This window comes from Citrus clementina, unplaced genomic scaffold (assembly GCF_000493195.1).
Source record: "Citrus clementina cultivar Clemenules unplaced genomic scaffold, Citrus_clementina_v1.0 scaffold_2, whole genome shotgun sequence".
Classification (NCBI taxonomy): domain Eukaryota; kingdom Viridiplantae; phylum Streptophyta; class Magnoliopsida; order Sapindales; family Rutaceae; genus Citrus; species Citrus x clementina.
In genome coordinates, this window is record NW_006262688.1 from 23,630,770 (window position 1) to 23,657,517 (window position 26,748).

The 26,748-nt window shown below is 31.9% G+C and overlaps 2 protein-coding genes across 2 annotated transcripts; one reads left to right on the forward strand and one right to left on the reverse strand.

The window, feature by feature from the left end:
- The first annotated feature begins 9,306 nt into the window (after positions 1-9,306).
- On the forward strand, positions 9,307-13,786 carry LOC18051361 (growth hormone-regulated TBC protein 1). Its single transcript, XM_006447637.2, has 7 exons — positions 9,307-10,496; positions 11,354-11,470; positions 12,138-12,316; positions 12,399-12,492; positions 12,617-12,694; positions 12,835-12,936; positions 13,339-13,786. Exons 1-7 carry the CDS (start codon positions 10,005-10,007, stop codon positions 13,471-13,473), a joined length of 1,197 nt encoding a protein of 398 aa, XP_006447700.1. The 5' UTR covers positions 9,307-10,004; the 3' UTR covers positions 13,474-13,786.
- Positions 13,787-15,134: 1,348 nt separating this feature from the next.
- On the reverse strand, positions 15,135-23,923 carry LOC18051362 (protein ENHANCED DOWNY MILDEW 2). The gene is given in 20 exon segments (XM_024191322.1): positions 15,135-15,518; positions 15,616-15,676; positions 15,761-15,879; positions 15,972-16,043; positions 16,536-16,646; positions 17,314-17,355; positions 17,874-17,966; positions 18,988-19,089; positions 19,175-19,322; positions 19,443-19,946; positions 20,045-20,134; positions 20,255-20,351; positions 20,354-20,501; positions 21,182-21,280; positions 21,370-21,466; positions 22,217-22,347; positions 22,475-22,525; positions 23,162-23,258; positions 23,328-23,744; positions 23,902-23,923. Coding segments are annotated over 19 exon segments (2,628 nt in total). The 5' UTR covers positions 23,738-23,744; positions 23,902-23,923; the 3' UTR covers positions 15,135-15,362.
- Positions 23,924-26,748: the final 2,825 nt, after the last annotated feature.

A 26,748-nucleotide genomic window follows, 5' to 3' on the forward strand; every position in this document is an offset into this window, starting at 1 on the left:
GGGGGGGGAAAAAAAAAAAAAAGGTCATTGGTGGTCTCCTCCGAACTACACTTTTCCAGTGTAAATACAACTTGTTAATTAATTAAAAAAAAAAAATTGAATCAATAACAAGTTCAAACGTATGAGGGCAACAATAACAAAAAACGAAGATCTTAATTTGAAAAATTAATGAGGAGCATAACCTTATGCATAAATTATACATGTCTATAGTAATTAACTAATTGGTAGTAGCTCGCATATAGTAATAGAGAATCATGACGTACTTGAAAATTGTTTTAGGCAAAAGAAATGTTTATAGACTAAAGTAATATTTTCATTGTAAAAGCAAAATGTTGAAATATTTGAAGTCTATTGAGGATTGACTTTGTAGGAATATTTTTATTCATTCGACAACTTAATGAAATGGCATTTTTTGTTTTAACAAACATTAATGAAACTAAAAATTGTTAAAATAACGTCTTCTTTCCCGGAACACTTTTTGCAACAAGACATAACACTTGTATATTCTTAATTTTGAGCGAAAGATATTTCAGAAAATGTTGCGGGCCACAGCTCCAACCCCTTCAAAGACTTCAAGAAGTAACAACAAAAATCATTTATCGGCAGAAATTGACAAATTGATGGCTTGTTTGACCACCAATTTCCAGGGAAAAAGTTAAATTACTATTGATTTATTTTGAACAAGGATTTAGTTTTGATCTGATTTTTATGCTTACATTGAAAAAAAAAAAACTATAACCTAATTAATTGACGAGAGCATCACCATCGTCCAAACAGCTAGCATAAAATCAACCAAACTTTTTGATCTTGTCAATAAACCATTCCAAACGAGAAAACTGTTGAACATTGCCATAATTTCTGCTCTTAAATCGAAGAAAAAGATTAGATCAACATCAATTTATATCATCAAACCATCAGACAGGCGTCACATTAATTTCTTTAAAATAACAATAATAATTAATGAGAAAACAAAATACTCAAAGCTTCCTCGAATCATTAACTTGGAAATTTAAATTGATGTTTCCCGAAATCAAGGCCAGGTTTGTTGAAAAGAAATCGAAACACACAGAAAGTCATTTAATTTAATTAATGAATTAAAAAGTGGGAAGACAAAGAGAAGCAACCCAACGTGCGAAACAAAATGGCCTGTTCTTGGCCCACTTTTATAATTTGAAAACAAAACATTAGCAAGAGACTCGTCATCTTCTCTCTCTCACAACCCTTATTATAATGATCCTCATGACTTCATCTCTTAATTTTCCATTGAATCTTTGAACATTTCCAAAAGCGTTTTTTTTTCTTTTTCATTTTGCTTTCTTGGGTTTCATTTTTCTTTTGTTTTTAGGATGATAAAGAAGAAGAAAAAGAAGAAGAAGAAGAAGAAATATGATCTTGGGTGAGCTTTTTGAAGCACCATTACTATGTTTATTGTTATATGTATTTATGGAGTTGATGATATACGATTTGCAAAGAGAAGTCTTGTTTCAGGTGAAACAATATTCACCGGACGGCAACGGCGTACATGGGAAAGCCAGGCATTATTTGATCTTCTTATGTTCTTCTTCTTGTCTTTGTTTTTCTTTTTCTTTTTTTCCGGAGGGGGGAAGTAGAGGGAAATAGTTTACGAAAAGTGTATGTAGAATGTTTAAAGAATGTTAAGGAAAGAGATTAAATAGCAAAGAAATAAGATGATGGAGGTACTTTTAATTAGATCGCCAAATTAAATCATAGAATCACAAAGTTCATTCTATGTTTATTAATTTATTCATCCTTTTTTTTAATTGAAATTAAGCGCTTTCAAAGATAACTCAAATTTTGCATAATTGATCGTATAAGGCCTCTCTGCTATGATGAACACGTTCTAAGAAATTTAATAATAATAATAATAATAACAAAAAGCATCCTATTTTTTTCTTTTTTTTTTTTGTCTATTTTGGCAAATTGGCTCATGTTGTCAATACAAGGTGCGTGTATAATTTGGTTGGTACAGAGTTAAAATCAAATTCCAATTATAAAAACATTTGGTACATTTCATCAGCATCATACTTTTTGGTTGCATAATTAAAAGTCTAAACAGTAATTAGTCAAATTATAAAAATGACTGAAATGCAGAAAAACAACTCTTTTGTTTTTCTTATTTGTTCTTTTTCGGTTCTTTTCTCAATCAGATGTAGGTTCACAAAAATATTGATTATCAACCGATATATGCTTTAATTATATATGGTTTCTCTAAATTGTGTTGTGGTAATTCTCTTTTGATTTATGTATAAAAGAGTGAAGGGGAGCCTTCACCTAACCCTTGATATTGACATGCATCAAAATTGTTATTTTGACACATTATTTTGTCCTTAATCTAAATTTCGTTTTTTTTTCCTCTATTTGCCCAACATGTGTCTTTACCTGAAGGATATATACCGTATGTACATAATTTTATGTGTATAATACGGCACTGTGCAAAATAATTTCAAATAAATAATTTATAATTAGGTGTGTCTAATTAAAACTTTTTATTCTGAACCCAAATGACAATTATTTAATTACAAATATAAAATCAAAATGACCCAATTTTTTTAAAGAAAGTATTAAAAACAAAAAGAACCCAAATGAAATATGCAAACATCAATCATTCTCAAAGCACAACTAATTATTATTTTTTATATCATAAATTATCTACGTTCCCATACTGCGTATTTGATTACTTGTATATTAGTGAAAAAGCCTTAATGATGAATCTTGATGAAAAGTGATATTTTCACTCATACATTTATTTATTAATCGATATTTCTCCTTCATATTATATATATCTTTTGTGTGTGTGTGGAAGGAGGTTCATTTTTAAAATATCTATTGTGATAATAATAAATGCATCGTGATAATTAAGTATTGGGAATATATATATATACACACACGCTAGTAATTGTTTTCGGTAGGGCGTGTCGGAAGGAAGAAACTTTGAAAAGTATACGGCTAGCATTACGCCCGAGGGTAACTTGTTTGTTTGTTTGACTCTTCTTGCTAATTAGTAATTAATTTGTTTAAAGGCTTTGGGTTTACTTATGAGTTATGAATGACTTATAGTTACCTAAAATTCTAGGTGAGCTCGCTAGCTTCCTCCAATACATTTGATTATTATGGGGAAATGGAAGGGGACATCGAATTAATCTTCAACGACAAGTCTGCCTCGGAATTTAGTACTTCTAATAAATCTAAAGAATAATATTGCTTAATCAAATTAATTTCTTTATCCAACTTGTTCATATTTATATATATATGTATGACATTTACACATATAAAATATCCCCTTCACACGTGAATCAACATTTCTTCTCTGTGGAGGATGGTGGCCATTGGAAATGGATGCCTAAATATACCCATGAATTAGTTGAAGTATGAGTCCAGTTCATTCCACTTTGGCTTGTTCATTCATTTCAAGAGTGGGACTCATCAAATTGATCCTATTATTTGATTAAGACAAAATGATTAAAATAGGATTAAGAAAAAAAAACGCTCCTCCAAATATCTCTTAAAACTCATTTCCTTTATTAATCCTATTTTAATACGGTTATTTGAATTTATCAAATTATTTATTGTACTCACTTTAAAAATAATTTTTAAATCTTGACACTAAAATGTAGTTATACTAAAAAAAAAAAAGAATTTTTACTCTTTTAAAGACATGTTTACATTCAACTTTATGTTATTTTTCTTAAACCCTAAACTAATATTTTTTATTTAGTACCCTAGGCGCTAGCTTCTCATCAAAATTAAACCTCCCCGGAGAAAACAAAGGTGAAATGAAGGAACTACTGCAGACTTTTTCCCAAAATTAAGTAGTGGTACCATGACGAAGGGCTCTCACTTTTACCATTATTAGCTGCTCTAGCCGTTTTGGTTTGGCCTTTGCTCGCTACACTTAGAATTTTTGCGCCAAAATATATAGTTAAGAGTATTTTTAATTTATTTCTGTTTAGTTTTCAATCTAATAAAGCTAAGCATTTACTAAGGGTTTTTTAAATGAATTTAATTGGTTTAATCAGTAAAAATATATTATTATTATTATAATAGTTGGGTTCAGTAAGAGTTTATTAGATGTTTTGATGAGTTTGTTAAGTAGAATTTAAAATTTAAAAATTTAAAAATAAGTTTATTTAATAAATAAATTTAATGAGTAATTTAGTAATTTCAAATTATCAAGTAGCTCCATCTTCAAAAATAATATAAAATTGTTTTAACACATATGCTCAATTAAAACTTATTCGTATAACCCCACTCTGCAACTTGTATTTATTTATTTTTTATTATTGTTAATCCCCATTTCAACGGGATTTCTTTTGTTGACAGCCAATTTTATTTTTTTTTCCTGATTCTGAGTTTCAGCCATCGCGCTTTTAAATAGATTAATTAAGTGGGTGATCGGGGTGCGTTTAGAATAATATGAGGTACGATAATAAAATAAAACAACCCATTTGAAATTTTGAATACGGGTAAAAGCTTATTGGACTTATCAAAGCATGGGCGAGGCCTGAATGTGCAATTTGCCCACATCATTAGCAACGCCATTTGAGAAAAGTAACTCAAGCATTAGATTAGATTATATTAAGGTCAAAAGACGCAAAACTCAGAAGAACAAACATGCTCCAAGTCTCAAGTCTCCTTTGAATGATTTACTAATTCTACTATAGTAAATAATTAGACAAGTTAATTCATTATAAATTTTTATTACAAGTAAGGATTAAAATATGGGCAATAAAATATATGCACATGATATCAGAGAAGAGACTCGAGCTCCATTTTTTTTAATTTCATCACATAATTATTGAGAAGACAAGCAATGTACAATTGAATCTAGAGAACATGCGGCAAGCTACCACGACTCTTCCAATAACTGCTAACTTCTTTACACTAAAATAAATCTAAGCATGCGCCCATTACAAACTTTTGCTCACGACTCGACCACAATCAGTCAATCATTAAACGTTTCTAATGAAAATAACGGGATTGATTACATTAATCATCCATAATTTTAGGTCAGTAAATGTAAACATTTCTTATTTGAAGACAATGAAACTTTAATGGTTTTTGAGCGGTTGAACAACTTTGATTTGCTTTTGACCAACAAAATTTTAACAAGCATGCATGCATGTCTTTGCTATTAATTTAATTAATTCAAAAAGCATGCTTCCTACAACTCAAATGAGCTGTAGCTAGGGTCGCGGGGTCATGAGTTCACGTAGCCTACAGAAAAATAAATAAATCAACTATATGTGATTCATTAGCTATGTCAAAACCAATTTATTCAAACTTATGTGCCGCTGGCATACACTTGCTCACGTTAGGTTTATGACTTACGAATAAGATAACGAAATTTTCTAAGAGACGTTGCTGACAAATTAATTAATTTGGTCATAGCCATTGCACATCCGCTATTAGTCAAATTCGTTCAAAATTATGTTTAACATTTATGCATTCAAGAAATTTTCAATACTGAAATAAAAAATGGGGTCATTAGTAGCTCATTCAGTACCGAATTCTTATCTCTAAAAATATATATAATAAATACATATGTGGAAATATATGTATTTTATGTGTCATATATATAGTTTATAGGGCTAACTTCATGAACTCAATACAATAATGGGAATAATATTATTATTTCAATTTTGCTCTACGAATTTCCCAAGGGATGGTCAAGTCTTCATGCTAAAGATTTGTTGATGGCACCACCATGGGGGGGAAAAGTTATATTGTACTATTAAAGGGACAAGGATGAATTTCCATTGAGTTTGAAGGGGCCCTTCAATCAAAGGATCTTGGACCTTAAGTTACTAGTCTTCCTCTCATGTCATTGTGATTTTTTCTGTCACGAAAAAGTTTAGAATTGCTTCTAGCATGAACTTATCTCGAAACCTCTAAAACCAATTTATACCGGCAGAATTTAATTATTGAATTATACTTTGCGAATGACATACTATCGTAGATGTGTTTTTTTTTCATATTTTAAATATTTTTTAATAAAAAAATTTAAATGTATTTTAGGGGTTTATAAATTTTATTTTTCATTTTTATCTAATATCTAGAAGTAAAAGATTAAATAAAATAAAATAAGATAAGATAAATAAAAAATTCATTCTATGTTAAAGTATTCTAATGAACAAACAAGTAAATTTTGGATTACCTTAGACAATCTTTAAAATACTATTCAAATTTTTGTAAACATCAAAATTTTTTTTAGGAGAACTATTACTCATGATATTTACATCATACAAATTATTGAAACTAGTTTACATCAATTCTGAAATGGCACCGCTCAGATTTTTTAATCTTTTCAAATATTCGAGGGATGCCCAACTCCTATCCTGAGAGAAAAACTGCCTTCACTCAAGCTCTGAAACTCTAAGGAAAGAAATTTAAATTAAACATCTGCAATGCGTCTGCGGGGTTCCAACCACTTCTCTCACATTTGTAAACATCAATTTACTCATTAAAATTGGTGAAATTTTTTATTTTCTTAATTAATAAAAATGAGTGGTAAGTTGAGGTTTATAGTAATTTAGATTGTCATTTCTTAGAGGAGTAAACCAAAATTAACCCATAACAATATAAAGGTTCTCTCAAATTCATCTTAACAAGCCTTTAAGATTATAAAAACTCTTTGAACTCTTCAAGCACGTTTCTTTTGAAGCAAACCTTGTCCCAAGACTAGATTTGGTCGTAGGCTCATAGCTGCTCAGTTTGAACACTCGACATACGTTCCTTTCAAGCAACAAACTCCATTAGATGATTAAATAAATTAATTTATTAAAAATCATCAATGTGAAATGATAATTAATCTAAATCATGGGATCAAGTATCCCTAATTAATTAATATAAATCATTGCAATTACCTTTCCTTTTTTTTTTTTTTTTTTTGTTCATTTTCAATATATCGTTTTCTTAAGAAGACAGCATATACATGAAGTGTCATGCATGAGACCCACCAAGCTTATGAAGACAGTGGAACCTGCAACTAGCTACTTCAGTATTCCAGAGTGAGGGGACCTACTTAATCAATTTTTATCCAATGTTCTCAATACAATTATTTTTCGTATAAAATATCTAATATCTTCTCAAGACCCAAATGATGAAAATAGGTCCATATATATAAGAAGATGTATCAATTATATCTTTGAATAGCATTATCATTTGCACATACTTAACTAGCTAATACATTTGTCCACATCTATATAGTGATTAACTTATAGATTACTCAAAAGAAAGGAAGGGCGAAAATAAAAAATAATGGATGAAGTGATTACTTACAAAATTAATTTATTCTCGTATGGTGATTTATGTATGAAAAATTACACTTGCGTGATTATTACATCAATTAAAATACAAAATGTTATTATAATAATACTGATACTAGAGAGTAAGAATTTGAATAAAAGATTTATCAGTTACAAGTGAATTATATAAACTCAAATGTTTGCAATTTGATTAATAAAAGATGTAAAATCAATATTTAAGAAATAAAAAAAAATCCTCAATCTTAACTTATTCTTAAACAATTAATAAGATTACTGCTAACGTTTAGAGTAATTGACATGATACTTAGGTCGTTATTATATAAAAAATAAGGTTATTTTCACTTAAATAATTCCATTAATAATAAATATAGAAGTCAACAATCACTTCACACACGACAACTATAAAAAATGTGGCGTCATTTTGGTCCAACTTTTTTTTTTTTTTTTGGATTTAATTTTGGTACAACTTTATATGAGAAACATTATTATTTTTCATATAAAAAAATCTAGACTATTTTAAGTAAGTGATCTACAAATCCAGGAAAAGATTTTTTTATATAAACAAATTGGTTTCTCTCTATGGGGCCCACACTTTGACCGGCCCATTTTCTTGTTATGCAAGCCGGCCCATAATAAAAAAAACATTACACATATTTGTGTCACTTTGTGGCTTTGTGATTTGTGAATAAAATTACAAACGATTAAAATGAAGAATTGCGAGATGAACGACAATAGACGAACAGTGTTTCTTTGAAACGCTGCAGTAGCGGCACACGTGTGGAAACCTCTAACGCTTCTCTTGTCTTTGTTATGGGCAGTAAGAAGACAGACACCTGACACGTGGGATCTCAAGATGCTCCCACGTGATACCATTCGCGCGATCAGAGTGGGAGGCCCACTGGGACGAGGAGGCCCCACACGCGCCAGCTCGCTACAACTTAAGGCAATCATGCTGCGGGCCAGTCTGCTGTGCCATCCAATTTAGTTTACTGTTATTTTTTATGCCATTGCCGCTCTCTCTCTCTCTCTCTCTCTCTATAGAGCCAAAACGCGTCTGAATCTTTTAGAATGACGAAATTAGCCTCCAAAGTCAGAATTGCACTGATTCATTACTTTTGGAATATTAGTGCTAATCCACTTTAAGATCTTATACTTTATTAAAATTTAAAAAATTATTAAATTATATGACTTAATAGTATAATATTATTATATTAAATTATGTGATTTAAAAATTTTCATGGTCAATATATTATTAAATTATACGATTTAATGATTTCTCAAATATTAACAAAGTATAGTATTCTAAATTGAAATATTTCTATGTTATACATATATTTTATCATATAAAGTAACACTTTCTTAAAATATATCTATCATTATTTACTTACGTATATCTATTAATCCATCATGAAAAGAGTTTATAGTTATTTATTTTAACTCATAATGTGAAAAATTATTTTCTATGCTTACAAAGCAAGACCAAATATTTCAAGAGATAAGCAATATGATTATGACGTTAGAGGAAAGTGTTTATGATTAGATCATTTAATCAGATAATTTATATAAAAATTATTTTTATGAAATTATTTTTAAAGGAGCTCAGAAATGCTTTTAGTGTATTTGAATATAAATAGTATTTTTTACAATAGCATTCAAAAATCGCAGTTAAATTTTAAGTTGAAATGTAGGTACTACTAACTTCAGTTTGTAAGATATTTTAGGGATGGTTTGGTATAAAAATTTCAGGTTCAAAAATTGCATATATCAATATTACTAGGGTTGATTGGTTTAATTTTCATTTATGTAATATTAAAAAAAAAATGTGAAAGGCAAATATTGAAAGTCACAAAACGATCACATTTCCATTATAAGGGTAACTTAGTCATTCAAAAATATATTTTTACCAACAGCAACAGGTCCTAATCCTATGCCAACATCAACGTCTCTTTCTGAATGCTATTCCAAAATTTCTAAAATAAAACGTTCCAAATATATTCTTACTGCAAATACTTTGAGCTATTTTCAAATTAACCCCGAAAAAATCTAAGTTACTTTCAATCTAGTCCCCGATCAGGTTTATCAAATATTCCTCACAAGTCACAAGAGAGGAAGCTATCTCTAGCCATAGCCACCTATTTTTCCGCTGTGTCCTTGCTTGAATTCTCCCTCAAAATTCGGGCCTTTTTCAATACTTTGAACCTCTTATTTTACTCTTCCTTGCTTCTTCTATTTTATTTTCTGGATTAGCATAGCAGGAAGATTTTTTTCTGGGCTTTTGCTTTTGTTTTCTCTCCCCTCTTTTTTAATAAAAAATTTCCTTTTCTTTTCTGCGTTTCTGTTGTTTTCAATAAAAATCCATTTCATCCTCAAACAACCTTCTTGGAAATGAAAAGTTTTTAATTTAATTGAATAATTGTCTCTTTTTTATTTTTTAATATCAGTATAGTGAAAAATCCAACTTTTAATGGCACTTTGGTGTCCATATAAGAAATGCAAAGCTTTTTGAAATGTACCTTGTTTGTAACTCCTCTGCATCCAAATTTTGAAATACCCATTTGAAGTCTCTCTCTTTGTTTCACTTTTAAAATTAAGGGCTGCATGAATTGACCATTTCATGGTTTCAAGACTGTAAAGTTTCCTAATTTTGACTATACCTTCTTGATCTTTGCAATCAAGAACCAATCTCTTTCTCTTGATCCATCACAAAAAGGAGGAGAAATGTATGGTACACAAGGCAAAAGGGATTGGGCCTTAGAATTGCAAGCCCAAATTCCATTCTTGAGACCAAGCATTCATGCACGAAGAGCAAACATCACAGTCAAATTTCAAGACCTTTATGGGTTCACTGTTGAAGGCAATGTTGATGATGTTAATGTGCTAAATGAGGTGAGAGAGAAAGTGAGAGAACAAGGGCGTGTTTGGTGGGCTTTAGAGGCCAGCAAAGGTGCTAATTGGTATTTGCAGCCTCAGATTGCTTCAATATCTGAAGGGATTGCCCTCAAATCATCACTAAAGTTGTCATCTTTGGCTAATGCTATAACATTGAAGAAGCTTATAAGGAAGGGAATTCCTCCTGTGCTTAGGCCTAAGGTTTGGTTTTCGCTTTCGGGTGCAGCCAAAAAGAAGTCGACGGTGCCTGAGAGTTATTACAATGATTTGACAAAGGCTGTTGAAGGGAAGGTCACGCCTGCTACCAAGCAGATTGATCATGTGAGTGCCTTTCAATGATTTCCTTTGCAAATGATTCTGTATATGAACAATTCTGAGGTTCGCTTTATTTTGGAAGATATGTGGTTTGCATTATGAATTTGTTTTGGAAATGATTGGTTGTTTTTCTATGTTCTTTGGATAAGAGAGGTCCAAAGCATTATTTGCTATTGTAATTTTGAAGAATATGTTTCGTGGGATGAATTATAGGCACCAAATGGTTCAGGATTCGTGTTCTTGTTTAGTTGTTACAAATTCTATCATCTGGGCTTTTGAGGACATTAGATCACAAACATTGAATTATTGATACCAAAATGTGATGTTCATATTTTGGTTACAGCACCATGCTTTTTTAGGAAGTGAACGTAGACGTAGACCTTCACCTTGATCTCTCCTCTCTTATTTCAAGCATGACCATCGTTATCTATCCATATTCTTATTGTATAAATACAAAGTCACTAAATGACCTGTGTGTTAGGCGTGCCACTGCTCAGCTTTGATCTGAACTAGTTCAATTGGGAAGGGAGAAACTTTTAGTGTCTTAAGATTTGTAGATTTTTTAGCTTCAGAGAGTCGTGATTCTAAAACAGCTTGCAGAATTGTCATCTGTAGCATTATGATATATGAGCATCACAATTGAGAAAGTTATGTTATGGAGGACGATTTTTTAAGGGTGAGTGGGAGACTTAGTAGTCCTTGCTTTCTCTTTATTGTTGTGTCTTCTTTTAAAGTGGGTTAATTTCTGTTTTTTTTTCGTATTCTAAGTTTATTTTTTCTTTTTTTTTTCCCAAGAGATATTGGTTGTATCGCCATCATAATTGCTCCTTACTTTTGCTTTTCTTCTTTCTGTATGTGTGTAGGATCTACCGCGGACCTTCCCAGGTCACCCGTGGCTGGATACTCCTGATGGTCATGCCACTCTCAGGCGTGTTCTTGTTGGGTATTCTTTCCGTGATTCTGATGTTGGCTACTGTCAGGTGTGTTCATTTGCCCTCAGCTCTAGATTAAATGACACTCATAGATGAAAAATATCTCACCAGCTTATACATTTTTCTTTCTAACTTATCAATAACAGTCATAATTTTATTGCACTGCCTTACCTTATTAAGATACTCATTCATGTTTTGTGTCTGTAAGTTTGCAGCTTGAATTTGTAACTATAAATTCTAGCCCCCTGACTTTAGAATTAACATTTGGGGGCAGTGGCAGCATAAGTTCTGTTCCACGATTCTGCTAAATGGCTGTGATACTTGTTTACAAGTTTAACTTATCTGAAGTTGCAGTTTGTTCCATCTTATTGCCAGTCTTATTGCTGGTTGAACCATATTGTATCCACAGGACATCTTGCTCCTGTGATTGTTGGGTACCAGATATCATAGCTTTCGTAGAATATGATTGATATGGTAGACAGAGTCACTATGATCATGTGCCCTGAATTATAGCATGCTTTACTTGTTCCCCAGTGATAATTATTGTTTTGCCAAAGTTTTCCAACTGCATCATTAATTGCACCCCTTATGCTGAGTGATCAATTTCTAAAGCACATTATCTCACTTCGTGACTATTTTCTAAAGTACAAGTGATCTTTAACTCCTCATAAATAAGCCAATTTTCATAGCTCAGAGTTGAAATATTATTGTGCAGGGCTTGAATTATGTTGCAGCATTGTTGTTGCTTGTGATGAAAACAGAGGAAGATGCCTTTTGGATGCTTGCTGTCCTTCTAGAGAATGTCTTAGTTAATGACTGCTACACAAATAATTTATCAGGATGCCACGTTGAGCAAAGGGTTTTCAAAGATTTGCTTGTTAAACAGTGCCCTAGGTATGCACTCGTTTATGAAGAATTTCTTGATATTTATGTTTAATTTGTTGGTATCTATTAAAAAATCAGAAGAAAAACGCAGGATTGCCTCTCATTTGGAAGCATTGGACTTTGATGTATCCCTTGTTGCCACTGAGTGGTTCTTATGCCTCTTTTCTAAAAGTTTGCCTTCAGAGGTGAGACAAATTCTGATTACCTATCATTTGGTCTTTATCTCAATTGCTTGTACCAAATACACTGAATTAGCTGGAGGTTGTACTGTTACTGAGAAATCTGTCCTTTGCTTGCACCAATTTTCAGACAACTCTGCGAGTGTGGGATGTCCTATTCTACGAAGGAGCAAAGGTTCTATTTCATGTAGCGTTGGCTATCTTTAAGGTGCGGTTTCTTCTGACATTAAACTCTTGACTATACTTAAGTTTGCCTAAATCAAGTTTGTAAGCTTACTGAATGCCCCTTACTCAAAAATATCCATTATCTCAGACAATAATGTATTGAATTGAAGCTAATTATTGCAGATGAGGGAAGACGAGTTGCTTGTAACCCATCATGTTGGTGATGTAATTAACATTTTACAGAGAACCACCCATCACCTTTTTGATCCTGATGAATTATTGACGGTTAGGCAAAATCTTCCTCTCTTCTACTTTTCTGTCTTTTGAATCTATGAGTGCGAGATCATTCAGGGTAAATCAGAAGAGAAAAAGCATTATCAATCCCTCTTACTTCATTACAATATTTTGAGGGCTAGTAACCAGGATTAACAACAATTGTAGTAGTTCAGGTTGCTAACATTAACAGAATAAAACAAACTGAGGTTGCTAACATGAACAGAATAAAACAAGCTTATTTACACAAGTTAAAAGCTATGTAGATGAATTTTTTTTTTCATGTTCTGGCCGGCCATGCACCACAATAGCATGTTGACTATATCCTTTCCTCATCCTCGTTTAGTTACTTTTATTGTTTCTGGGGTGACCACAAAGTTTTCAATATGTATCATTGTTAATGAAAATTGGCAGGTTGCATTCGATAAAATTGGCTCAATGACAACCAACACAATATCAAAGCAAAGGAAAAAGCAAGAACCAGCAGTCATGGCAGAACTTGATCAGAGGTTGAGAAGACTGAACTCCCTTAAAATGGATGACAAATAGCATCTTTGGATCAAAACCTAGGAATGTGTCAGATATCCAAGTAGGGGCATGTTGCCCCTCTGGAGAATGGGATATTAAATGGACGTCTTCTTTTGTTTCCGTCTTAAATTTGTTCCTCTTTGCAAAATTTGGAAGACCCATAGTGAAGAGAAATGTCTGTTGATTTTCGGTATGGGGTAGCTAGTAAATGTAAATTATAAACCGATACAATCTATATGCAGTTGAATCAGGGCACTACCTGCATCATTGTATTGCCCTTTGAGGTTTTTAACCTTGGTTTCAGATATGAAATGACCCTTCACTTTGCTTCTTAGCATTTGATTGCCTCGAACTGTTGAATTATTTGCTCTTGCTTTAAGCTTTTTGCACCTCATAAATGACATCATCTACACCAACCTACATATATTGAGTAAGATGTCACTGCATTAATATAAACATGAATAAATAATTTATTTACAATTCAACGAGCGTACATTTTAATCAACTAAAAATGTATTATATTTTATTAATCTAGCCAATAAAATATGAATTATTGCGCATTAAATTTATCCAGAAAACAATTTAAAATTATTATAACTTGAGAATTCAATCCCACAACTTCGAAAAACCATTAGTGCCTGCCACTGATCCACCATTGTGTTCAACAAACCAGGTAAATGGGTTTCATTCTTGAAGACCCTTTAACCAAACCATTAAATCTATCAATACGAAACCAATCTGGCATAGGCTATAAGTAAAAAGTTATGAGTAATCGTACAGCCACAAACTCTTATATAAATTTATCTTGTATAAATTAATGTGGCATAATAAAATTGGTTAAATTAAATATCTCTTGTCTCACATGATTTATTTTTGTTATTTCGTATTTGAGTGATGATACAGCCACAAACTCTTATACAAACTGATGTGATATTAATTCATTGGTTGAATAAAAATATAAAATAATATAACTAAATCATGTGAGTCAAGAGATATTTAATTCAACTAATTTTATCATGGCACATCAATTTGTACAAAATAAATTTGTACAAGAGTTTGTGACTATATTATTACTCTTTGTATTTTCATTCAACCAATAAATTAATGCTACATCAGTTTGTAAAAGATAAATTTGTACAATAGTTTATGTAATTAAAGTGTCAATAGAAACAATGAGATATTTTTGTATCTTTAATGGGGTTTATTTAGAAGAGGGATTTCAGGAGGATAATAAAGGAGTGCTAATTAAAATAATTTGAGTTGTACTTTTGGCACTTTTAACATTTAAAAACTTGTTAGATATAAAATTTGAAAACTGTTTTCAAATTTTAAAAACTGTAAAATCCTGTTTGATATAATACCATAATATATAAAATAATAAAGAGAATTATTTGAATACCTTTGGTAATTAAGCTAATATATATATTTTAAAAAAACCTAAGATTAACCTAATATATAGAGCACGCTTAGTGGAATTTACAGGATCATATATCATCTAATGGTAATGTTTTATACATAAGTAACCATCCCTGTAAGTGAAGGTTAAGTAGATTTTTCTTCTGTAGTAATAATTTTGATGAGATCCATAGCTAAGGAACAGTGCACTTGAACGTGACTGAAAAAGAATCTGCACATTCAAAACTTAAAACTTCGGTAATTTGATTACGAACATTTGTGCTTAATAATGATGAGGCTCCAAAAAACGTACAAATTGACTACGATTTAGCCACATTGAAGACACAAAAGGATGTGAAGGGCAAACTCCATAATATTTTTTTTAAAGATAGAGCACCATAAGATGCACAACTACAGGCACCTGATCACTTCCTTACAAAAATAATTACATCTAAGTTTTAGAGATAAACTGTGGCACCAGAACATTTTGTACATTCTTTTTACTCTCAATGCCTCTATTCTTCCACAGTTATATGGCCACGCCCTAATGCTATTTTCTTGTGACTAGCTGTCCAATCTGCACGACTCCAAAGATAGAGTGGTGGTGGTTTGCAATTCCATTGCTCCAACTGATTGTCATGCACGTCCAGTGACCCCGGTAGGTAAAATGACTTAAAAAGTAAATAAAATATTACAAGTAAGTCACTCAACAGAATCATCGTCTTGATAATCTAATTAGATTCAAGAAGGTGGTGAATGATAAAATACCTTGCCAGAGAGAACTTCATTATCCTCCCAAATTAAATTATACGAAGCTTTTTGATCAAGTCTGGTAAAGAAGCAAACAAATGCAGAACCCGCAGTGAAAGAGAGCAAATATAAGTCTTATATTGGAGATAAGACAAGTAATTACCTTCTGGTTTCTTGTGGAACGATAAGAACGATAAGCTTAGGTTTAAACTTCAGAGCCTGGCTAATGAACTTGTTAGCAAGAGATGCTTTAACCCCAAAGGGGGGATTCAGCCCCATGATCTACATAGCCAAACAATTAAGAAAAAGAACATTAGAATATGCACTAGTTAAAATCTTTAAACATCTTGCCAAGTCTTTTTCTCATCTCTTACAAGTTGAGAACCATCAGGCAATTCTTCTGGTCTGACAGTCATCCAATCTCTCTTCTCGAAACTGAAATCATTCTGCATCAAAAGGATCAATAAGGCACCCAAAAAGAAGGAAATACGAAAATGACTACGGGAAACTTATGATATTTCAGAGGTTACAGGGGGTCATTATCATCATGATTACCTTGTTGAGCAGAAGTACATTTCAACTATAAGTCATAGCCGACCTTTTGGGTTTTATGCAGAAAAGAGGTAAATCAAGATGGTGATCAAGAATTAGATCAGCAATTGCACTTTGACAGAAATAACCTATCTCAACATGAAGCGAAGTAACAATCTCTTGCGAAAGGAGTTCAAATAATGAAATGATCTCAACCCTCAACAAAGGGACTCGTACCATTTGGGGAATATGAACAATTCTGTCTTCTATATTTTCCTATCTCAAACTAAACCTTTATACTGATTCAGGGAAAAAAATTAAATTAAATTTAACAAATTGAACAGAGTTTGCAGATCCAAAATCAACAACACAGGGTAACAACATATATCAAGCGAGTATCCAACTACCTTGGGTTGGATAAGATCATAATTTCTGAATGAGCATGACTTTCCCATTTGTTCAAGTTTTACTTTCATCATACAGCTGAAATCATTAGCACCACTGCAGAAGTCAACAATCTGTTCAAGAGGAAATCTAGTGTGAGTAAGAAGGCAACATTATCATTCGCAAAATAGGACGAGCAAAAAGCACTCCAAAGTCTCAACTACATGATCTTGTTGAACAATCCAAGGACTTGGGGATAGTCTTAACACAACGATTCCAATGTTCAGGAAATCTTATTTGCAACCTATTCAAAATTCTAATGGACCATTGTCTTAACAGCCAGAATCAAAAGGTGAATTGCTTTCTAACTCCAACTACCTGAACCCTATTTCAGAAATGCCTAATCACACTTTGATTTCAATCTTCCTTTTAGGATAAAAATGCATGAGGAAGTCATGAAGCGATTGTAGGCATATTAGCTTCTTACTGCTTCAATTGAGTATGCAAAACAAGATTTGAAATGATTAATGGCAGATGTAAGGGGCAATGAAGAAAGGGCCATGTCTTTTGAACTATTAAACTTCACACCTAAAGAGACCAATAACCAACCCAAAAAAAAAAAAATTAATAATAATAATAATAATAATAATAATAAAGGATTAAAAAAAAAAAAAACTATGACAGAATGTTTCACCGGATAATAATAAGACATCGATTGAGGAAATGACACAATTAGGTAACCAGAAACAACAGAACAATATAACAAATCTAAATATACAAATAGGGCATATAAATTCTTACTGTGTCTCCGCTTCGGACATACCAATGGAGCCTATCAACGATCTGTAGAATTAAACAAACAGCGTTATGCTACTGAAGCATGTAAAGAGTTGAACAACAACATAGTTATATCATATATCAATCATTAGTCATAGTGCTTTGAAGAAGCATCCAATTGCTCAAACTCTATTTTCTTTATGAGATGTTTTGACTATTTTGGATTCCCTCCCACAAGATTCTCAAGCAGAACCTCAATAGGATTCTCAAAAGACTACAAGAAATTAAGCTATCAAAACTTGGAACTATAAGAAATAATAAGATACAATTGTATGACATCTGATCTAATTTCCATGCAATGGTGTGCTCCAGTCAGGCCTCACACCTCTACCAGTGGCATATCATTTCCTGATTATAGTTATGACCCAAAGGTGACATTTCTAGCTTTTGAGCTGACTAACAGACAGCAGATGTGATCCTCATAGTGATGCTTGTCAAAAGGAAAAGCTTCAACCATGAAGAGATTCTATCAATGAAGACAATTCTCAATACAGGACAACTGAAAAATAAACAAATATCATTACCTCCTTAAGCTTCTCTACTTTGGTGAAATGGCGACCGAAAGAAGTATAGCGCATACCATGGAGGAAAGGTGCAAGATAAACATCAAGCTTCCTCTACAGAATGTGAGAAAGTAATCAGCTTTCATATTCAAGTACCCTAGTCATTGCTTTAAAATCTACTGTAAAATCTTTAGCCATAATAAACATGTTAAAATTGGTTTCTCAGTACATCAAATTTAAATTAGACCAAAAGAAAAACATAGCCTTGTCAACTTGCCAGTACAAAAGACAAAATGGGAAGCTATATTGTTATGCAATTGCGTACACTGAAATGCAGTTGAGATTCATCATTTTGTCTCACGAGAAACAATCTTGCTGCAACCTTCAAATAGTGTCTATTTTCTTTTCTTTTCATTTCAAAAAAAAAGAAAAAGAAAAAGAAAAACACCAAGATTGACCTAATATATAGAGCAAACTTGTTGGAATTTTGAAAGATTTCAGAAATATCATCTGATGCAAATGTTTCACACATATAAATAGCAGGTTGCCCTTTAGCTTCAATTACAAATTATTTAGGTAAATTCTCCTTAATATCTGCCTTCCCTGTAAGTTTAGGCTATGTAGATTTTTCTTTTTCAATAATAATTTTAATGAGATCCATAGGTATGGAACAATGTACTTGAACATGACTGAGAAGGAATCCACACATTCAAAACTTAAAATTTTTGTAATTTGATTATGAACACTTGTGCTTAATAATGATAAGGCTAAAAAAATGTAGAAACAAGATATTATGCAAGAGGTGCTAAAATTACGAGATTCAAACATGCCAATATATATTAGTTCACTTGAAGAGGGAAATCAATTATAATGCACAAACAATAAGAGTCACTTCTTACTAGCTTATACTTCTTTCCCACAGATACTTCATCACTGAAAACCAAGAAGTAGTCTTCCATAAGATCATATCAAAGCTAACATGACTGTATGGAAGATACCCACCGAAACTCAACCATTTAAAATTGCAAGTAAAATAATAGCTAAGAAGCAAAATACTACACAAAGTAAAAGTTCTACTATTAATATCTCTAAATTTGTGGGGGCAGGGGGGTGGTGGGGTTGTGGAGGATCAAACCTTCCACTGAAAAATTTGACACAGAATTTCTGGTGGACAAACCGCTTTAGCATCCTCAATATCACATCCTCCATCTAACATCTCCAAAGCTGCTCGAACGGCCTGCAAACATGTTGAAAGAAATAGCTAGTTATCAGGCAATAAGTATCAAAAGCAGCACATTTGATGTTTAATTATTTAAATTTACCTTCACAGAACCCTCCACTAATCCTAAGGTAATAGATTTCTCCAATAAATGTTTTGAGTGATGTGCATGTGTAATTGGAACTATATGGCTCTTCATGAACTCTTCCTCATTAAAAGATGAGGTGGAATCTTTAATTAAAGCCAAAAGTCTGTACATAGGGGGAAAAAAAGCCAAATATTACAAAATGACCATGAGAATTTTTGTTAACTCTAAAGGAAAAACGAAATAAATATTTGCATTTGTACCCTCCATAAGAAAAGAAACTTACTCCTTTTCCATTTCTGCATCGACTGAAGGTTGTGAAATGTTCACTTTTTTCATCCTACGCCTATCAGAAATGGAATTCTTCATTTTACTGCCATCAATATTCCTATGCCCAGGCTTAACTACAAATGATCTGGACTTCAACAATGTGCTATCCTTTCTTGGTGATGGCTTGCTTTTGTCAGCTATATCTTTCAAAGACTTTCTCCCTGTGTCAGTAATATTTGGTTTCTTGAGGGAATGCACGTCTTGTCTAGGCCATCTTTTCTTGATCTCTGAATTAGACATACCAACATCGGCTCCGCTATACACCTCTGCCAATTTCAGCTTCTTCACTACAGTTTTATCTGCAACAAAACTTTCAGAAACAATATTTCTCTTCGAAGCCACATCCTTCTCTTCAGTCAATAGCAGCCCCAAATCCTCTTTCTTTCTTTTTCCTTCAACACCAGGAAACTTTAAGTGGTCCCTAGCTGGGGTCTTAAGTTCACTAATGATCTTATGCTCCCTGGTTAATGTGTTTAGCAACCATTAGGTGTCTGATGGATAACATATGGGTAAAAGAACAGTTATTAGAATAAAAATAATACTTAAATGACCAATTACAAGCAATATATTAGAATCCGATTATTTGGCAGAAGATCCACCCAAGCCCTTTGAAAATTGTTTTCATCAGCATCACTAAATGTAATCTCCCTGAACAGAAAACCAAAGCAGCTTTCAGAACTTCTACTCATGAAATAAAATCAGATTCTTTGCAGATGGAACTTCGTGAAAAGCTGTATACACATATATGATGTGAAAACAAGGACATACCTGGGTAAGCATTTTCGGTGGTAAGCCTTAGGGCAACGTCTACAAATGGCCAACTGCAAGTCTTCAACATTCATATCTTCACTTTGCTGGCAAAAAAACATTTATGGACAGGACAGGTAAATGATTCTCCTGCAGCAATTCTTTCTCGAAGTTCTTCTGCTAGAGATTCATTATCAGGGTGAAGCAGCTTTGAGACACATTCTGGATGATAGAACTGGCCGCATGTAGCAGAAACACAGGGGAAGACCTTGAAGACATAAAGAACAAAAGTTGCAACATGGGTTTTATTTTAAGAAGACATCCAATATGTGATATCAAGAGGATGAGTTGAGATTACATGGGTTATAACTGAAATGGATATAGACATGCAAGTGAAATAACCAATAGAGACTACAAAATAAATGATGGACCATGAGCTAAGCAGGTGGTAAAGATAAAAATTGAGTGGCCAATATGATTGATGAGAAAACCATATTCTGTAACATCGTGGCAGCTCTTGCATTGTGGGTATAGCATCATTCGCTCTGCACTTTGCAATCATCCCAAGCTGATCATTCTTTCAACTTAACAAAAACTGCTATATCCTGATCAATATCAATCGACAAGGTACAAAGCAAGCACATATGTAAACCCCCCCCACCTAGCATGTAAAGACCTACAAGTTTCATATAGCATGGATCTTTTAGATGTCAAGGTTGTAGTCCCCAGCACACTCGAGATTCAAATATGAATAAAAAATTTAAATAATTTCAGGTTTTAGACAGATCATGTGAACTATCAGAAATTTTTCAGTAACAGAGTTGAACCCAAATTCTCAATGCATAACTTTGATATCAGTCCAACATAGGAAGTTTTTTTATGCTCTACAAAGAAAAGGAAAATACACAAATCACATGGTCAAGGCCTTAAAGTGTCAAAAAATTATACCTCTTGACTAGAAGATTTATCCGAAGAGCCTAACATGCCACAAGCAAAACACTGATGCTCCTGATATAGACAATTTTGACACAAAAAGTTTGGCACTGCCTGCATACATACCGAGCAACTGTTCAAGGCCAGAAAAGAACAAGAAAAGAACAAGAATGTTAAATATATGGAAACAAAGTGATCCATACATCAATTTGTGCTTGAGTATAACCAAGGGATTGACATAAAGCATTTTTCCCAGCAGTGATGGTTGCATGAAAAGACCTCAAGCACCTCCCATCACAACTGCATCATTTCAAGACAAATTAACCAAAACAAACAAAAAGATCAAGCAAAACTATCCAATTTGTTAATTCTTGGCTAAGCAAAGAGATACAAATAGTACCGACCTTCTAATTGTAGGATCGTAAACAAGACATAAAGATAAAAAGGGTAAAAGAAATGACCAGCTTAGCGAACTCAGTCAAGTCAACCAAGCTTCCAGCACAAGACAAACGGGTAGTTAGCAATATCTATATTGCACCACTCACTACACCAAAAACAATAGCATCTATTACATCTTGCAGAATAATGTCCTTTTCCACCTGATCTATCCACATTTCTTATCGTACTCTTGTTTCAAGCGCTCCTTGAGACCAGCACATTCTTAGATCCTCTCTGCACATTTCCCAAGCATTTAAATAAATTTTCTCCTATTTCGTCATCTGGTGGGGATTCTCTTTGAAGCAAAACCACTTCAACACCCAAGTTTATTTAAAATAGCATAGCTGGTCCTAGCATAACCTCTTCATGGATAAACAATGCAAGTGAAAAATATCACTTTTTAGGCATCGTTATTTCACCATTTGCAAAGTATTGGGAAAAAGATTAGAAATTAGAGACTTCTACATTGATTTAGCCACAATAACGGGAGTATGACGCAAAACAATAAATAAATAAGTAAATAAAAGCAATGAGAAGATATCCATGCCAAGATGGCAAACATAAACAAGAGAAACAAATAGAAATGTTAAACGAATATAAAACAAGACATACAACGTAACATCGCCACCATCATCGCAAATAGCACAAACAGCAAAGTAATTCTCATCTTTATCAACTTTTTCACTGTCCTCGTCTTCATTCCAATCAACGATGACCTTTGGTTTCTCTGTTGTTCGAACATCCTGTGTAATCAACCAGATTCAGATCTTTAATAGAAGAATGAGAAGAAAAACAAGTTGTAAAGAGAACTTAATGAAGGAAAGGAGATAATGTACAAGCAAGATTGAAATCAGTTTTGAGTACTCAAACCTCATGGAAAGTATTTGTCTCGGGGTGGTTTGCCATAAAAGATAGCAAGAACTGTTCAAAAAACTAATTGTCAAGACAATGTTCCATCTAAAGGATTAAATATACATTCATATCTATTTATGCATGGAACAGAAGTTGACAAATCTCCATTACAAAGAACAGTATATACCTACATGCTATAGGCAAATTGTAAACTTGATCAACTAAGATGATTCTGGTGTAACCACATAATCAGACACAGTACTGAACCCAGTCATTCCAACAGGAAACACATAGAGATAGTTAAAAACTATAGTAGCAATTAGATTTCCACAAATTAGTTGCACCAAACACTACCTGTTGTTTATTTTAAAATTTTATTCACAAAACAATTCCAATAAGCAGCAGAATTTCTCCTTTAAGTATGTGTCATTTGTTACAACTTTACAAAAACTTTTGGATGCTCAAACAAAACGGAAAATTCTAATGTTGAAATAATTAACATTAATCCAATGAAAAACTATCAATCTTTTATGAAGAAAATTCTAAAGAATACAACAAGATGATATTAAGCATGATTTATTTCACAGTCATACAAAAAAAGGTAAAAAAAGCATTCGAAGATTAAGCTTCTTTCCTAGGGTCATATATCTTTAGACACTAAGATACTGTCTTTAAGGGTGTGAAAACACCAGAAGCTGCACAAACCTTAGAATTTGCTAAATCTTTATCCTTTTCTGCAGCTTCTCTGATTATTGGCATGTGATCCAACAGGTCATTCTCAGAAGGTTCAACCTCATAGGAGCTGCAAAATAGATAGCCAATCATGCACAATTGATGTCGTAGAAACAGAAATCATCAAAGAAACATATACCAGAAGACTTTCAACATCTGCTCCCTTATGTATTTCCTAGATGCCTCAGGATTCTGTTTCACGCAATAAAGCCAATGAACCGTGATCAAAATCGTCCTGACGATGTTTTTAAAACTCTTCTTTGGACTTTGTAGCATTATCCAGTTGTTTTGTTTGGAGAGCACCCAAATTTCAGGCTGTGCATAGGAGAGTTCGAACTTCCATGCTATAACCTGCTCATTGAAATTCCAGGGCCCATCACCAATATTTCCGTGTAAGAACACTTGCATTTCCGAACTACCAACAATATCGCACCCATCCCATTGAAGAGGCAAAACAGAAAATGAAATTGACTCCTCATTTTGATCAAGAAACTCATAATCTGAGACATAGAGAGTTAAAGTATCATCATCCTCTTCCGAGTATCCCATGAGTTATCTGCACCATAATTGCATTAAAAGAAGTCATAAAAAATATCACAGGACGCTACTTCTATGTTGGAAACTACAAAAAACATCAAATAAATCTAACTTATTTCTATTTCACAAAAACAATACAACCAAATATCCTATTGCTGAAGAACAAAAATAGAAACCTATACAATTAACTGGAGAGCAACTCTGTGGCTGCTAAGTAACAAACAGCACATGTCAAGTTCCACATTGTTCAGCGACCAAACAAAACTATTTCACAAGATATTCATTTAAATAATAATCCTTGCTGGAAACAATTCGTTAAACTTGTTATTATACAACTGAATGTAGATAGCCACTGCAATTTTTCAACATTAATTCTTTTTTAAAAAAATTAAACCAAGCGAACAGGAAAATAAAAAGAGATTTAGAGACAAAACATACCAGATTTAAACGCTGGGGAACGAGTAGAGTAAATAGACGAATTGCTTTTGTTTTTTTTTTTTTTTTTTTTTTTTTGAAATAAAAGAAGTACACAAAATTAATGAGGGTAGATAGGGTAAGTCGAGGGTTTTAAAAGTAACGAAGATGATTTGAACTAGTTAACTCATGAGTGGTGCAACCAGAAATTTATTTTAAAACTAAATGAATGTTATGCATCGACATAGCCGATGGGCAGGATGGTACGTACGGCACGGATACGGTACGTGTTTGTATAATACGGCACACGATTACGTTTTAGCGGAGCAGCCAGCACAGTATGGCACGCACGTGGGTTAAGTTAAGCTTATAATTTTAGGCACGTGAGTCTTAAAAGTACAGTACAGTTAAAAATATGTTAAGAATGACATGATGAAAAAGCCTGTAATAAGTACGTTTCATTTTTTAATTAAAGTAAATTTAAAATTTTATAATTTTATAAATAACTTATAATTAAATTTTAAATTCATTTAATTCTTAGTTTCAAAAAAATGCTATAACTAATTTATATTTATAATTTATTAAATAAATATTTGATATCATGATTTTATAAATATGCATTAATATCATTGTGAACTATGATTTATGACTTTATGTAAGTCCAAGTTAACAATTAAGTTAACCCTTAAGAAAAATTTATTATTATTGTTGTTATCAAGTACTAAAAAAATTCTAATAATATAAAATCAAATTTAATAATTAATATTACGTTCACTTACTATTATTGTTTATTATTGTTGAATATGAATTTAAGTTTTAAATTTTACATTCTATTAAATTTGAATAAAAGTATAAACTTAAAAAAATTACATAAACTTGAAAAAAATACACCAACAACTTGGTATGCGTTCTTAAAAAATAAAAAAAAAATTAAACACGGCACGAAACACATAGTGGACAAAGCATGGCACAGGCATGAGTAGGCATGGGCCTTACTTTGATGCCGGCCCGACCCATTGGCCATATCTAGTTATGGATTTTTTTGTTTTAGTAAATTTAGGGATAGTAAAATTATTCGTAAATCCGCCTAAACCCATCCACAAAAGTCTGATTGCTGTGGTTAATTTTGTAGATTACGAACTGTTTTGGAATAAATTTAAACTTATGAATTATCAACCGACTTATATTTTTTAATTATTTATACTTTTAATTTTAATCATAAAATTAAATTAAAAAATTTAATCAAAAAATTACTTGTGACTTAATTTTCCTAATTCCTCTTTTTTTTTTCTTTCAGACATATTTTTAAGCCATGGGATTTAATGAATTCATATTTTAATATTGTTAAACAACAAGGTTTATAGTGTATCAAAAATTAACCGCATGGCTTAACAGTGTGTGCATATTAAAAAAAATGAGGGCTATCGCACCTGAAAATGAGGGCTATAGGCTATATATATATATATAAACTTAATTTGATTAATTTTGTTTGTCTTGCTTTAATGACTTTAACTACTAATTATTTTCTAAAGTTGAGTTTTTATTTGTTTAATTGATTGTTAATGATTGTTGACACGATTTAAAAGTGTTGATTACTCTTAAGTGTAAAAGTGTCTTATTATAATATAAACCCATGAGTCTGGAGTCAAATCACAAGAAATCTAAAATTTAGTAGTCAATTATTAATTAAAATTAATTGTAGAAAAAGAAATTATTCATTTAAAATAAAAGTGCTAAGGTTATGGGATCCACTCTTGGCATTCGAATTGCAGTCATATTATTCTCTCATAATTATATTTTAACAATTTTAATTATTATATGATTTAATTATTAATTAATCACTTATGGATAAATATGGAGATAAAGTACATAATGTGTCAAAGCTATGTTGGTGTATCATCATTATATCTAAATATCATATGGATTCAAAGTGGATCTAAATCTACAAATTAAAATGAAATGAAAATAATTAGTAAAAAATATAACTTGTAAATATATAATTGAGTAATAAACTATAAACTTACTTAAGAAAATAATTACTTCCATAATTTAAGTCATTAAGCTTCACATTTCACCTTAACTTAAAAAATTAGCTACTTATATTGACAAACAAAACACATTTTTTTAACAAAATTCTGAAATATATTACAAAAAAAGAGAAATAGTTATTTTCTAAGCTTTTTCCTTCCATTCCTCTCTCAATTCTCTTATTCTCCTCTTCTCTGCCTTTGAACTCTTCCCTTTTATAGGCACACCAGCAACTTCATCTTATTTTATCATTATCTATTTATTATTGTTTGTTTATTTACATAAAAAAAAAAAAGAAGCGATAGTCAAAAGTAGAGAGTACCACTTGACCATCACTTTATTATTTTTTAACAATACATTCTAAATGGCTCTACTTTTTTATTTAACAATACAAACCATCTTTTTGTCTCTCACTTTCGGTTTTGATTTTCTCTTTATTTCTAAAATATATCTATAATATAAAATTAAGATAAAATTAGTTTACTACAAGTTAATTTAACATAAAATTTTATTAGAGAAGCATTAAGATAATTTATAAGTTATGAGCACATTAATAAACATTGTAAGTGAAAAAATAATAA

Excerpts from the sequence above, each read along its gene's own strand:
- LOC18051361 (XM_006447637.2), top strand. The coding sequence starts at position 10,005 with ATGTATGGTACACAAGGCAAAAGGGATTGGGCCTTAGAATTGCAAGCC. Across the intron at positions 10,497-11,353 it reads CTACCAAGCAGATTGATCAT|GATCTACCGCGGACCTTCCC; the intron begins GTGAGTGCCTTT and ends GTATGTGTGTAG. Across the intron at positions 12,317-12,398 it reads CTTGTTAAACAGTGCCCTAG|GATTGCCTCTCATTTGGAAG; the intron begins GTATGCACTCGT and ends AGAAAAACGCAG.